Source organism: Pteropus medius, unplaced genomic scaffold, assembly GCF_902729225.1.
Source record: "Pteropus medius unplaced genomic scaffold, Ma_sr-lr_union100, whole genome shotgun sequence".
In the NCBI taxonomy this organism is placed as follows: Eukaryota; Metazoa; Chordata; class Mammalia; order Chiroptera; family Pteropodidae; genus Pteropus; species Pteropus medius.
In genome coordinates, this window is record NW_024345597.1 from 229 (window position 1) to 16479 (window position 16251).

A 16251-nucleotide genomic window follows, 5' to 3' on the forward strand; every position below is an offset into this window, starting at 1 on the left:
ACCTCAGTGCCATTTTAACTCTCCTGACCTCTATAGTATAGTCCTTAGAGATCTGGAGCCCTTGAACATCCCATTACATTCCAGTATAATTAGTTCATTACATTGAGATCACATTGATTGGATTGGATGGACAAGAGGTGGAAAGTATGGTGGAGGACATGGTAAACAAACAGGCACTCAAAAATATGGAAGATAAAACTTATGAAGATTCAGCGTGTAGGAAAGGATTCTTGGAAGATGGCAGAATAGAATGTACTAGGAATCCTGTCTACCCACTGTGCAGAGAAAGTAAGATAACTGTAGTTAGGCTCCCTCTCCTCACCCATAGCTAACTTCCCAGGGGAAGAAACTCAGCACTTCTCCCCTATGTAACCAGATGCCTGGTACGTGTGCATGGGCTTCCATTATCTAGCAGTGTGACACTATTGCTTTACCTGTGTATAAAAAAGCACTGTCACATTGTAAGATGGTGCTGTGCCCTTGCTGGATAAACCTGCCGCCCTGTGAGGATGGCTGTGCCCTTGCTGGAATAAAGAAGTAGGCTGCAGTGGCCTGTGGCTCCCTGTGTTTTCTTCCAACTGCCCAAGTCTTGTATTCCTTACCCTGGAACCACAAATCTGCAGCAACACACCCACCTAGACAACAATTATACTGGCAAAATCTGTCTGATGTAACTATTTCGAAATTCTTGAGTCTATTAGAAGGCACGTTAACTTCCATGAAAAGAGTTGAACAGCAAATCGTGGTTAATTACAGGCAATTTCAGTGCCATGTATGGCAGCATCTACCACCCTCCAGCCCCATGGGAAGCAGCCATGCTCAAGTTTTCGGAGCAGCTTGCACACAGCTTGCAGTAGCTACGGTGGGCCATAAAAACCCTTTCCATCAAATATAAGAGATCTATGCTCTGATATATGATTACTGCTTTTGATGGCAGAGGTGTGGACAGAGAGGTAGGCTGCCATTATTTAAATTTTCTTTTTCTTTTTTTTCTCATTACACTTTGTTTAATGGGATCTCAAAATGCTGTGACATATTTTTGGTCAAATTATTTCCATTAAAAACTACTGATTTAAAAAACTAATACCTTAAAAACTGCCACACACAGATACACACACAAACAAATGGTCCACAAAACCTTCTCCTTCTGAAGGTTTTACTATGCATTGTGATCATTAACCAGTCTTTTACTATTAAACTTAAATGGCCATTTGAGACAAACAGTTCTGAGACCGTTCTTCCACCACTGGCAGGTATTGAGGATAATACTCAGTTAGCCTTCTAAGCTTTCTGGGCAGACTTGGTGACCTTGCTACTGCTTTGATGACACCCACAGCAATGGTCTGTCTCTCTCATGTCATGAACAGCAAAACGGCCCAGAGGATAGACAGAGAAGGTCTCAACACACATGGGCTTGACAGGGACCATATCAACAATGGCAGCATCACCAGATTTCAAAAACTTTGGGTCATCTTCTAGTTCTTTCCCAAAACGATGATCAATCTTCTTTAGCTCAGCAAATTTGCAAGCTATGTGAGCTGTATGACAATGCAGCATAGGTGCATATCCTGCACTGATTTGGCCTGGGTGGTTCAGGTTAATCACCTGAGCCATGAAGCCAGCTGCTTCCATTGGTGGGTCATTTTTGCTGTCACCAGCCACATTGCCATGATGAACGTCTTTGACAGACACATTGAAGCCCACATCATCCCTAGGAAGAACTTCACTCAAAGCTTCATGGTGCACTTCAACAGACTGTACTTCTGTTATTACACTGACTGGAGCCAAAGTGACCACCATGCCGGGTTTGAGAACATCAATTTCCACTCATCCCACAGGGACAGTACCAATACCACCAATTTTGTAGACATCCTGGAACGGCAGAAACAAAGGCTTGTTAGTTGGATGAGCAGGATACAATCCACAGCTTCAAGCAGCGTGGTTCCACTTACACTGCCATCTTTATGGGTAACTTTCCATCCCTTGAACCAAGGCATATTAGCACTAGGCTCCAGCATGTTGTCATCATTCCAACCAGAAACTGGCACAAATGCTACTGCGTCAGGATTGTAGCCAATTTTCTTAATGTAGGTGCTGACTTCCTTAATGATTTTCTTGCATCTCTTCTGCCCGTAAGGCAGCTCAGTGGAATCCATCTCATTAACACCGATAATTAGTTGTTTTGCACCCGGTGTGTAAGCCAGAAGAGTATGCTCATGGGTCTGCTTATTCTTGGAGATACCTGCTTCAAATTCACCAACACCAGCAGCAGCAACCAGGACAGCACAGTTATCCTGTGATGTGCCTATAATCATGTTTTTGATAAAAGTCTCTGTCCTGGGGCATCAATGACAGTCACACAATATTTGCTGGTCTCGAATTTCCACAGGGAGATATCAATAATAATACCATGCTCATGTTTAGCTTTCAATTTATTCAAGACCCAGGCATACTTGAAGGAGCCGTTCTCCATCTCAGCAGCCTCCTTTTCAATTTTTTTGATGGTTCTTTTGTTAATCCCACCACATTTGTAGACCAGATGACCACAACTGGTCATCTGGTCTAAAAATTGCCCACATCTATGTGTCCAATGATGACGATGTTGATGTGAATCTTTTCCATTACCATTTAGGCTTAGATATAGCATTGGCACCTGTGTTCTGGCAGCAAACCTGTTGCAGAAAAGCTATTTCAATTTTCATTGCCATTGTTCCAAGTTCTCCCATCTGACTGAAGCAACTTTCAAAGGATTAATAGGGCAAGACATTTTTCTCTCTCATTTTTCACTGTTTGTTCCTTTGGGAGCAAGATATTTCACCTTTAGAATATGAAAATGCAGTTGCATGTATGAGTGAACCTAGGGAAAGGTGTAGGCTCGGAAAAGACCTGAGAAGAGCTGGGTTACACCTCGGGCTGATTCGTATAACACAGCCTACAACAATAAAAAAATAAAAACAAATGATAAACCATAAGCATGGGAAGAAACTGATTTCCAGAGTTACCATATTATAGGATTCAAATGTGCAATTTTTAATAAAGAAATTACAAGGTATAGAAAGAAACAGGAATATATGGCCCATCCACAGAAAAAAATTAATAGAAACTGTTCCTGTGAAAGATCAGATGGTAGACTTATTAAACAAAACAACTATCTGAAAGACGATCAAAGAATTAAAGAAAGACATGGAGAAAATCAAGAAAATGATTTATGAACAAAATGAAAATATCAATAAAGAGATACAAAACATACAAAGTAAGTGAAAAGAAATTCTGATGCTAATAATGTACAGTAACTGAAATTAAAAAATTCCCTAGAGGGATTTAAGAGAAGATTTGAGTAGGAAGAAAAAAAATCAGTGAACTTGAAGGTAAGACAATTGAAATGATCAAGTCTGAAAAACAGAAATTAAAAAATTGAAGACAAGTAAACAAAGCCTAAGAAAGATGCTGAATATCATAAAAAGTACCAACATATACATCTTGGGAATCCCAGAAAGAAGAGAAAGAGAAAGGAGCAGAGAGATTATTTGCAAAAAGATTTGCTGAAAACTTCCCCAGATTGATGAAAGACATAAAGAATAACAAACTCCAAACATCTAAGAAGAATAACAAACTCCAACTAGGATGAAATCAAAGCCACATCAAGACACATTGTAATCAAACTTGAAAGCCAAAGCCCAAGACTTTTGAAAACAGTAAGAGAGAAGTAACTCATCACATACAAGGGATCCTTAAGATCACTAGATTTCTCATCAGAAACCTTAAAGGCAGAGGAGTGATATAGTTAATGTACTGAAAGAAAAAAAAAAAACAAAACCCTGTTAACTAAGAATTCTATACCCGCAAAATAGTCCTTCAAAAGTGAGGGAGAAATTGAAATATTCTTGTTTCAGGAAGCGACACCTGACAGAGGAATTCAGATGCTCAGACGACTTTGTTAGAGGAAGGAGAATTTATTAGGCTGGCGGAGCGCGTGAGGTAACAACTCCCTGCACGAGCTCACTCTAGTTAGATTTATTACAGTTTATATACTCCTGCAGTGTCCGTGCAAGCGGCACGTGATTCCTTTGTCTGAGGTTTCGCATATGTCTCCTTACTCAGGATAGGGAGGGGTAACTTCAGGTTGGGCGTTTGCAAGAGGGAGGAATTTCCAGACCACTGGTCTTACAGGTCTTTTGTTTTGTAGAACCTGCAACCTTGGCGTTATCAGCACCATTATAAGATTCTTGAACAGAGAGACGGGACACCTAGGCTATAAGCAGGGAGCAGCACTTATTGCTCAGCGGATTCCTATCCAAAGGCTGAGCTCCAATTGCAACATAACATAGCAGTTTTACACAGTCTTGTTATTCCTACGCAGCTACAGAGATAAGGAAGAACATTAGTTGGTTGGCAAGCCATGAATCAACAGATGTGAGCTGGAGAGTCCTTGAGATGGGGGAGGTAGCTATGGGAAAACATGTTAGCTGGAGAGCACTGGGCAGAATGAGGGGAGGGAGCAGTTTTAACCAGCTGAGTCGGTTATTGCTGCAGACCCTTTGCTTTGCATTTTTACAGACGCCTCCTCTCCTCTCTCATTCCTAGGTAAACAAACGCTGAGAGAGTTCATTGCCACTACACTTTCCCTACAAGCTATGCAAAAGAGAACCTTCAGATTGAAATGAAAGGACACTAGACAGTTACTCAAAGCTGTATGAAGAAATAATATAGAAATAAATATATCAATAAGGGTAAATACATGGGCAATTATAAAAGTTAGTATTACTGTAACTTTATTTTGTAACATTACTTTTTATTTTCTACATAATTTTAAAGACTACTATATTAAAAATAACTATTAGTCTAAAAGCCAGTATTATTGTAACTTAGGATTATAATTCCATTTTTTGTTTCCTACATTAGTTAACAGACTAATGAATAAAAAGCAATTATTAGTCATGTTTTTGAATATAATGTATAAAGGTATAATTTTCTAACATCAATATGTGAAGTGGGATGGAGCTATATAGGAGGAAACTTTGTATGTTATAAAAGTTAATCTGATGTAAATAAAAACTAGTGTTATAACTTTAGGGTGTTAAATGTAATCCTCATGGTAAACACAAAGAAAATATCTATAGAATAATGTATACAAAAGTAAATGAGAAGAGAATGAAAACATTTAACTAAATAAAGAAAAATAAAACAATAATGAAGGAAATGAAGGGAAAATAGTTATCAGGCATATAGGAAACAAGTAGCAAAATTACAGAAGTTCCCCCTCATTAGTAATTATTATTTTTAAAATTTTATTATTAGTTTTAAGTATACATTACATTGATTAAACATTTATATAGTTTATGAAATGATCCCCCTGATTCATCAGTAATTACTTTAAATTTAAATGGATTAAACTCTCAATCAAAAAACAGAGGTTGGCAGAATGGAAGAAAAAAGATGATCTAACTACATATTGTCTACAAGAGACTGACTTTATCCAAAGACACAAATAATTTGACAGTTATAGGATGCAAAAAGATATTAAATGCATATCATAACAAAAATAGATTTCAAATAAAAAGTTTAAAAGAGATAAAGAAGAATGTAATATATTAATAACATTTTCAATAGATCAGAAAGATGTAACAATTATAAACTTTTATCATTTAATAACAGATCAACAAAATATATGAAGCAAAAGTTGACAGAATTAAAGGGAGAAGTAGAAAGCCCCACAATAATAGTTGGAGACTTCAATATCCCACTCTTAATAATGAATAGAACAATTATACTGAAGATAAGTAAGAAAATAGAGGACTTGAGCAACACCAAAACCAACTAGGTTTAATAGATATATTCAGACAGTCTGCCCAAAACCAAAGAATAGTGCACGAGACGTTCTCCAGGTTACATCATATTTTAGGTCACAAATTAAGTCTCAACAGAATTGAAAAGATAGATATCACACAAACTATCTTTTTCAACTATAATAGGATGAGGTTAGACATCAGTAACAGAAGGAAAACTGTAAAATGCAGTTTTAATTTGTAAAAATTAACACGCTCTTTAAAAAACAGTGGGTTGAAGAAGAAATCACAAGGGAAATTAGAAAATATTTAGAGACAAATGAAGGAAAATACAAAACTATGGGATGCAATGAAAGCAGCACTAAGGGGAAATTCATAGCTGCATATGATTACAGTAAAAAAAGATCTTAAATCAACAATCAAACTCTACAACTTAATAAAATTAATGAAGAGAAAACTAAATCCAAGGCTAGTATAAAGAAAGAAATAATAAATGTTAGAGCAGAGATAAATAAAATAGAGTAGAAAAACAATCCAAGAATCAATGAAACAAAAGTTGTTTATTTGAAAAGATTGACAAAATTGACAAAACTTTAGTTAGATTAATTAAAGGAAAAAAAAGAAAACTTATCATTAAAATAAAAATGAAAGTGGTGATATACTACCTATTATATAGAAATATAAAAGATTATGAGAGTACTATGAACAACTTTATGCCAACAAATTGAAAAACCTAGATAAAATGAATAAATTTCTTGAAATATAAAAGCTAGCAAGAAAGAATCCAAGAAAATATGTATTGGGATCTGCATAACCCATTAAGTCATAAATTGGACAGGCCCAACAGTAGTCCATCATAAGATGGAAATGGTACACCTGGTTTTGAACCTGAATCACATGTTAACATCCACCAGAAAACATCCACCCCTGAGGAGGCCCTGAACAACCAAGCAGAGAAATTGACCACCTAGGAAGACCAAGTGCTATAGGTGTAAATAAAAATAAATAATAATAATAATAATAATAATAATAATAATAATAATAATAATAGATTGTAAGCTGACAAGTTCCTTGCAATCTGTGAGGTCAACCAAGGGTTGCCTTGTCTAAAAAAAAAGCAATAATGATGGAAAACTTCCCTCACCTGGTGAAGGAAATAGATAGATGTACAACCCTAGGAAGCACAGAGAATCTCAAAAAAGATGAGCCCAAAAAGGCTCACATCAAGACACATCATAATTAAAAAGCCAAAGGTTAAATACAAAGAGAGAATCTTAAAACCAGCAAGACGAAAGCAGTTAGTTACCTACAAGGCAGCACCCATAAGACTAGCTGCTGATTTCTCAAAAGAAACTATGCAGAACAGAAGGGCTTGGCACAAAATATTCGACGTGATGAAAACCCAGGATCTACAACCAAGAATACTTTATCCAGCAAAGCTATCATTTAGAGTTGAAGGACAGATAAAGAACTTCCCAACAATAAAATACATAGAAGAAAACGTAGGAACTAAACTCAAGGACTTTGGACTTAAAGAGGATTTTATGAATTTGACCTCAAAGGCAAGGAAAATAAAAGCAAAAATAAATGAATGGGACTACAGCAAACTTGAAAGCTTCTGCATAGTAAAAGAAACTATCAACAAAGTAAAGAGACAACCTCCAAAAGGGAAAATATATTTGCAAGTAACACCTCCAATAAGGGCCTACTATCCAAAATATAAAAAGAACTTATACAACTAAATGACAACTAAAGAACAAACGATGCAATAGAAAAATAGGCTGAGGACCTGAATGGACACTTCTCCCTAGAGGACATGCAAATGGTCAACAAACACATGAAAAGATGTTCAACATTGCTAGCTTATTAGGGAAATGCAAATCAATACCACAATGAGATACCATCTCATACCTGTTAGAATAGCTATAATCAACAAGACAAGTAATAACAAATGTTGGAGAGGTTGCAGAGAAAAAAGAACCCTCATACACTGCTGGTGGGACTGCAAATTGGTACAGCCACTATGGAAAACAGTATAGAGGATCCTCAAAAAACTAAGAATTGATCTACCATATAATCCAGCAATCTTTCTACTGGGTATTTACCCCAAAGACTTGAAAACCCATATCCAAAAAGATTTTTGCACACTGATATTCATAGCAGCATTATTTACAGTGGCCAGGACATGGAAATAACCAGTGTCCTATGATAGATGATTGGCTGAAGAAGCTGTGGTACATATAAACCACAAGAAGAGATGAAATACTGCCATTTGCGACAACATGGATGGACCTCAAGATAATCATGCTAAGTGAAGTAAGCCAGACAGAAAAAGTTGAAAATCACATGATATCACTTATATGTGGGATATAAACCTAAAAGCAACAAATGAACAGGACAAGCAAACAGAAACTCATAGACATGGACAATAGACTAGTAGTTACCATAGGGAAAGGGGAAGGGGGCAGGGGGGAGGTAGATGTTATTAATTGCAAGGGTGTCCCAGAGAAATATGTGGTGACAGAAAGAAATCTAACTATATACATCTGGGAGGTGAACACACATTGTAAAATATATATATATATATGTGTGTATATATATATATATATATATATATATATATATATGCCTTACTGTTAAAATGTACAGCTGAAACTTAGCGAATTTTGTTAACCAATGTTACCATAAAAAAATTAATTAATTAAAAAAAAAGATAAAGGAATTTAAAAATAAGCTAAAGGAATTTATCAACGCCAAGCCAGTATTACAAGAAATGTTAGAGGACTTCTTTAAGGAGAAAAAAAATATGTAAAAACATGAATAAAAAATGGTAGTAACTACATTCCTATCGACAAGTCTCTCAAATGGAAAAGAATTAAGTGCTCCAATCAAAAGACAGAGTGGCTGAATGGATAAGAAAACAACACCCCCACATATGCTGCCTAGAAGAGACTCACTTCAGATTGAAAGATGCACACAGACTAAAAGGAAGGGGATGGTAAACATATTGCCTTGATGGACCTAGAGGGTATTGTGCTGAATGAAATGGGTCAGATAGAGAAAGACTAATATCACGTGATTTTATGTTCATGTGGAATCTAAAGAACAAAATAAACAACAACAAAAATGGAAATAAACTCATAGATACAGAGAATATTTTGAAGGCTACTAGTTGGGAGTGGGGGTGTGGGGATGGTTAAAAAGGGCAAAGGGATTAAGAAGTACAAAATAGACATGGAGATATAAAGTGTTGCATAAGGAAAATAGTTAATAATGTAATAAACATGTAAGGGGGAAGAGGGTACTAGATTTAGTGGAGTGATTACTTTGTGAATTTGTAAATCTCTAATCACTATGCTGTACAACTGAAATGAAAACATTATCGTATGCCAACTACAAAAAATTTTTTTGAATAAAGTCTGTAGTTTAGTTAATAATAAAGAAAAATAATAAGCAGCTTTTTCTTTAAGAGGTAGTCTTGGTAGAAATGGTGTTGGTCTTTTCATTACAGTGCCAGCTTCTCCTAAAAAAAAAGAAAGAACCTCACTGGCTATAAGTAGGTATTTGATTTTTTTTGTCTGGCGGCATCTCTATAGATTTTCTGGGATATAATGTTCAATCTGATGTGCAAGGTAATTCTATCTTGTTAAGGATTATATGCGTTGTTTACATAAACCTCACATTCAACTGTATTAAATACATTTACAACATGAAAAAATACACTGTTGGTCAATATGAACTAAGCTACAAAAGGAATAACCAGTGATGAAAGGCAAATATGAATGAAAAACACAATACAGCTGCTTAAAAAAATAGTTTAGAGTCAAATAGTAGCAGTTTTTAGAATCATGTTCGTGCCTAAATCACTTCTACCAAATCTCATTGAAAAACATAGTGAAAGATGTTAAATTCATTATAGGATGCCACCTTAAGGGCCATTTTTTGGAACTACTTTGTTTCTAAATTAGAATTGACCATTTCTTCTTGAATCATATCAGATCTGTTGTCATGATAGGTGAAGAGACTAAAGTTTGGGGTTCTCACTTTTTTAGTTGAAAAACAATCTAATTAGGCAAATATTAAAGATGACATTTGAGTCTGGAAATTGGCATTTTAGTTAATTTTTGGCTTCTTAACAAACTAAAATTAAAAATATCTAAGGAAAAAGTTATTATTTTAAAGATATTGTTATTATGTCTCCAGGTGTTGGAAATATTTGAAGAGCTACTATTTTTTCACAACATTGTTGTAATTTATTGAAGAGATTGTTAATAAATGCTTTATAAGAAAATTTAGATATTGATGTATCTCATTTCTCTGCCTCAAACTTTTTATTGTCACTTTCTAAAGAGAAATTTGAAGAATTCAAGAAAAAAAAGGCGTTATTGTTATGGTGCCCAGTCTTCAAACTATTTGATCTAGCTACTATGTTCTCAACTTTGTTGCAACTTATTTTAGGGAACTTTATTATCATAGATATCTGTAATAAAAAATTACAAATATTGTAGTATCTCCTTTCTCTGTCTCAAACGTTTAATCATTACTTTCCAAAAGCGAAATTTAAAGCATTAAAGAGAATAATCAGATAAAAGAAGCGTTGGGTTTATAAAATCTTGAAACAATACTTAATTGTAATTTCGATTTTTACATGTATGTAAATTCCAGAGGTGGAGTAACTTACTCCTCTTGAGTGTGGGCTGCACTTAATGACTCACTTCTAATTGAGAGAGTAAGGCCGATATAATGGTGTGTGACTCTGGGTCTGGAACATAAAATTCACTGCAGCTTCCATCTTGCTTGCACTCTTTCTTTCTCTCATCACTTGCTCTGGGGGAAGAAGCTATTTAGTCATTTGCTGTCTTATGGTAAAGTCCACATGGCTAGGAACTGAGGCCTCCTGGGACCATCCAGGAAGGAAACAAGGCTTCTTCCAACAGCCGTATCAGTGAGTCAGTCAACAGATAAGCATGTAACAGATAATGTTACATGCAAGTCCTCCAGTCCTAGTCAAAGATGCAGCCCTAGCCGAAAACCGGACTGCAACCTGAAGAGAGGCCTGAGCCAGGAGCACGCAAGTAAACCTCTCCCAGATTCCTGACCCTGGGAAACTATGGGAGAAAATACACATCTTTGTTGTTTTGAGCTGCTAACTTTTGGGGAATTCGTTATGCTACCATACATGACTAATACAGTGTCCAAAGAGAGAATAAATTATTGGACTTTAATTTTGATTTGCTCTAAATTAACCATGAGCTATTAACATATCATCATTTGGTTTTAAGATATAGGAATTTCCATGGCTATGCGGACAGAATGTATGTTATTACCATTCACAGCAATCTGTTTATTTGAACTTTGATTTCCAACCATGACTCAATTATACATAAAAAAAGAACCCGGCTGTACTAGGCAGATTCGAAGATGGCTTGCAATATCCAATCATTGGTTATTCACCTTCTCCTAGGCAGTTAATCAAACACGAATCCAGGTACTATTGTGAAGGGATTTTGTGTATGTAATTAAGGCCGAATCAGTTGACTTTGAAATGAGAAAAATCCTGGGTAATCCTGACCTAATGATGTGAACCCTTAATAGGACTAGGTTTTTCCTGAACAAAGAAATCAGAAGAGTGAGTGAGATTCAGTGTGAAGGATGGTTTGAAAATGGAGGGGGCCACATGGCAAGAAATGCTGGTGGCCACAGGAGCTGGGAGCAGCATCCTACTGACATCAAGCAAGGGAATGGGGATCTCGGTCCTATAACTACCAGAAACTGAATTCTGCCAACAGTTCTGTATGTATTTAGAGGAGGACCTCAAGCTTTAGTTGCAAACACAGCCTTGTGAAATGCGGAATAGAACCCCTCTGCACCACGTCTGGACTTTTGACCTACAGAACTGTGAGAACATAAAGGGTGTTTTTTAAAAGCCACTGTGTTTATGGTTTTATGCAGCAACACAAAACTAATATACAACTGTGCAACACATAAGCACAGAGCATCTTCTCCACTGGAATACATTTATGTGCACTAGTTATATGAAATAAAATCTTTCTCAATTTTTGTTTATGTATTCCTCGTTGTGTAGTTTTTATGTGATGCAATTAAACTCTAATACAGTCAGATTTGTTATTTGCTCATTCAACAATAATTAGTCTAGTGCTCACTATGTACCATACATGGGTCTACATGCTGGGGATACAGCTTTCATCCAAACAACCCAAAGCTCCTGTGCTCATACGCCTTACATTCTAGAGGCTTCCCAAGAGTGAGATGGAGCCATTGGAGCTTTTTTAGTGAAGGAATGACACAACCTGACACACGTTATTAGGATCTCTGATCTCTGTGGGGAGACTAATGGGGAGGGAGATGGAACGGAGGGGGTGGCACTAGTGCCACAATTCAGGAGACAAAGGAGAGAAGAGGGCCTGAGGGGTGAGAGAGACAGAGAAGAGCTGGAGAAGCAGGGGGCAAGGAAAAGAAGCAGAGGCAAAAAATTCTACAGCAGTGGAATCTCAGATTTAAATCCGTTGTTATACAGATTTTTAATAAATATATGTCTACAGGGCTAAGCAGGATGTTCTCTGCATCTAGTATTTACTACTATTTTTTTAACTTAAAAAAATTAAGTTTATTGGGGGTAACATTTGTTAATACAATTATATAATTTCAGGTGTGCATTATAATTTGACATCTGTATATTCTATTGTGTGTTTACAACCAAAGTCCAGTTTCCTTCAGCTACCATATAGTTGATCCCCTTTACCCATTGCACCCTCTCCCTACCCCCAGTATTTACTACTTTTTATGGGACTGCCTAAAGACCAATTGTCTCTTTATGTCAATCAGGGTGAAGAAATAATACCAAGTGCCCTGATAAAATATGCAGGAGCATTGGTGAAGAGCATCTGGACTGCATCAAATATTTGCAATTTGAGGTGATTGAAGTTTGTACATTCTGGTTGAAATATACTGTATTAATAATATTTTCTGTATTCTTGATGCTCTGGCATTTGTGTCCTTGATAACTGGGGAGAGACCGTCCCTCCCAGGGCTAGCCAATTCTTAGAAACAGCAAAGGGCTTGCCCAGGAGCATGCCTTTCCTTTGCAAACTAAACAATCCAGGGCTCGTATTCTGAATGACTTCTTCTCTCAGGCTCCTACACTCCAGCAGGCAATATTCCTCTGCACTAATTAGCCAGGGCAGATACCAGACAGCTAGAGACAACTCCCATCACCCAGAGCCAGCCGATCACATTATTCAGACTAGTCAATCCTAAAATGTTTTTCTAGCCTCACCTTTATAGAGGGAAACACAATAAAGACTCTGAGCCATGCTTTCTTCCTCTCCTTCTGCCTGACAAAATTTGGTGCTTCTCCACGTGGCCCTGTGTGGTGCGTCACCCACCTCTTCTCAGGCAATGTAAGTGATAAAAAAACTTCTTTCAATGGCAATAGCTTCTCCTCACGTCACTCAGTCACTTTTACAAATAAAGGCCCAGGCACAGATAATACCCAGTAACAAAACTGCTTCAATGTATTGAGGATATATATATCTCGGATTCACACAGAAAAACTTGGGGCTACAAAATAAAGTTTTAAAATACAAAAACCTGAAGCCACAGTTTGGGAAAGTGAAAATTAGCTTTGTTTGCTTATTGCAGGGCTGTTCAGACACATTTATATATGAAGGGTAAAATTATTACTTTTAGAGATTCCTGATGTTCAGGGTTATCAAGATTGGGTTACCCAACTGTGGTTAATAAACAAGAAGGAAACTGGTCCCTACGGGAATCTCTAGTGGTGACAGCAGGCACAACAGTCCCAGGTTTTATCGTTTCTTCACCAACTTTTTCAATGGCAGCTTCATATTGGCATCATATTCCCTGAGAATGCGTATTCTTCTAGAAGAGTCCAGAGGGAGAGTTAAGGTGTAGCAGTACAGTTCAGGTAGAGAATCCAGGAGGAGAAGGGGAAAAGGGGCCCAGCCTTGGGGTCTCTCCCTGGTTTCCTCAGACAGGCCCTGCACCAAGACTCAGGCAGTGTGACAAAGAGCTCTCCAGGTAGGAGGAGGGATCAGGGCAAAGCCCTAGGTCCCTGAGCATGGCTCTCAGGGTCTCAATCCTGAAGGCGGTGCCTGGGGTGGGCAACCAAAAATTGGAGATTTCCTCATTGTCCCCAGAGTTTCACTTCCCTCTCAGATCCTTTCTGGACACAAATGATGCCGCACTGCATCTTAGTCCCATTGGTTTCTAGAGATGCCAATCAGCGTCACCGCTGTTGAGGGTTATAAAGTCTTCACTAACCAGCACAACTTATTCACTGTCATGGTTGCTGCTTTCCAGGGCCCTGGCCCTGACCGAGACCTGGGCGGGTGAGTGCGGGGTCGGAAGGGAACGACCTTTGGGAAGTAGGAGAGAGGGTACCGCCGGGGAAAGGCGCAGGATCCCGAAGGCAGGCGCGTCTCCTAGGTCCCGGGCCCAGACTCCAGACCCCCCACCTCGGCCCCGCTTCCTCCCCTCCCCTCACGCGCTTCTCTGTCCCGCCGCCCTGTTCCGTCTCGAGCCTCATCGCCCCCGCCCCCTTTCTGGTCCAATAACCTCGGACCCGGGACTCATGCCGGGAGAAGGGTCGCCTGGGTCTCAGACCCTTCTCGCCCCCAAGGCTCCAATCCCTGAGGTATTTCCACTCCGCCTGGTCCCGGCCGGGTCGCGGGGAGGCCACTACATCTCCGTCGGCTTCGTGGACGACACACAGTTCCTACGGTTCAACAGCGACACCGCGCGTCCGAGGGTGGAGCCGCGGGCGCCGTGGGCGGAACTGGAGGAGCCACAGTTTTGGGACGCTCAGACCGCGATCGCCAAGGTCCATGCACCGACTTCCCGATCGAACCTGCAGATGGCCCGTGGCTACTACAACCAGAGCGAGTCCGGTGAACAATGCGGGCCCGGGTCGTAGGTGATGACCCGCATCCCCCTGGACGAGCTGGAGTCTCTCCGACTTTCTGGGTCCGAGATTCACGCGGAGGTCAGCAGGAGCCCGCCGGGATTTACTCGAAATTTGTTTTCAATGTAGGCGGAACCGGGCTCTGACCAATCACCGCGGGTCAGTCTCGCTCAGGTGTTAGACTACGTAGACCCGGCTGACAGCGGGGGCGGGGCCAGGATCTCACACCTGCCAGTGGACTTCCGGACGCGCTGTGGAGCAGGATGCGGGCGTCCTCCGCGGTTATGAGCTGTTCGCCTCCGACGGCGCCGATTACACCAACCTGAACGTGGACCCGCGCTCCTGGACGGCCGCGGACGAAGTGGCTCAGATAACCCGGCGCAAGTGGGAAACCACGAGATTAGCCAGGCGCTACCAGGCATACCTGGAGAGGGAGCATGGAGAGTGGCTCCGCAGGTATCTAGAGAACGGGAAGGAGATGCTGCAACGCGCAGGTACCAGGGACTGCGGGGGCACCTCTTCGACTCCCCTCAGGCTGCGGTTCTACCTCCAGCTGGACCAACCAAAAGGGGAGAAAAATGGGATTGACACCAGAATTCTCTCCGCCCTCCCATTGGATCCTGAGGATGAGGATTCCGGTTGGGTTTCCAGGTCCTGTACCTTGAGTGAGACACTCAAAGGTCCCATCGTTTTCTCAGGACATTTAAGGAATCCAGTCTCTGGCGATGGAATGAGAGCTCTCTGCAATAATTTAATAGATTTTTTTGGATCCTGGTAGTAGCCTTGGGCAGCACCAGGTGACTTACACTCTCAGGCCTTGTTCTCTGTTCCATACCCAACTTTATTGGAGGTCTGACTCTAGGTTTTTGAGTCACTCCACCTCCAGAGCAGAAGTCTCTGTTGTCCCACTCATAGACCTGGAGCCTCCTACTGTAGAGTGTCTTACCCTGATTCTAGTCAGGTCCTGGAGTCCAAGTTGGAGTCTTGAGTTTTACATTCCTCTGCCGACCCCCCAACTGTTCTCTTCATTCTCACGATGGCTACATGAGTGCTGCTTCCGTGGCGTGTGGAAGGTAATGCAAAGTGCCTAAGTTTCCTCACCCTTCTCAGATTTCCTGAAAACGCACGTGATCCACATCCCATCTCTGACAGTGAGGTCACCCTGAGGTGCTGGGCCCTGGGATTCTACCCTGTGGAGATCACCCTGACCTGGCAGTGTGACGGGGAGGACGAGACCCAGGACATGGAGCTCGTGGAGACCAGGCCTGCAGGGGACAGAAGTGGGCGGCAGTGGTGGTGCCTTCCGGAGAGGAGCAGAGATACACGTGCCACGTGCAGCACGAGGGGCTGCCCTAGCCCCTCAACCTGAGATGGGATACAGAGCCTCTTCTCAGGGGAAGCAGGAGCCTTTTGAAGACTTCAACAGGGTTGGGCACAGAGCCTCTTCTCAGGAGAAGCAGGAGCCTTTTGAAGACTTCAACAGGGTTGGGGCTGAGGCTTAGGGTCAAGGCCTTCACCTTT

The 16251-nt window shown here is 40.1% G+C and overlaps 1 protein-coding gene and 1 pseudogene across 1 annotated transcript; one reads left to right on the forward strand and one right to left on the reverse strand.

Moving 5' to 3' along the window:
• Nucleotides 1–1162: 1162 nt before the first annotated feature.
• LOC120611550 (elongation factor 1-alpha 1-like) lies at nt 1163–2717 on the reverse strand (annotated as a pseudogene).
• An 11369-nt stretch (nt 2718–14086) lies between these two features.
• On the forward strand, nt 14087–14990 carry LOC120611549 (HLA class I histocompatibility antigen, alpha chain G-like). Its single transcript, XM_039873978.1, has 2 exons — nt 14087–14716; nt 14860–14990. Exons 1-2 carry the CDS (start codon nt 14401–14403, stop codon nt 14874–14876), a joined length of 333 nt encoding a protein of 110 aa, XP_039729912.1. The 5' UTR covers nt 14087–14400; the 3' UTR covers nt 14877–14990.
• Nucleotides 14991–16251: the final 1261 nt, after the last annotated feature.

What these genes read in the sequence shown, in the direction of transcription:
- LOC120611549 (XM_039873978.1), top strand. Translation starts at nt 14,401, where the DNA reads ATGCCGGGAGAAGGGTCGCCTGGGTCTCAGACCCTTCTCGCCCCCAAG.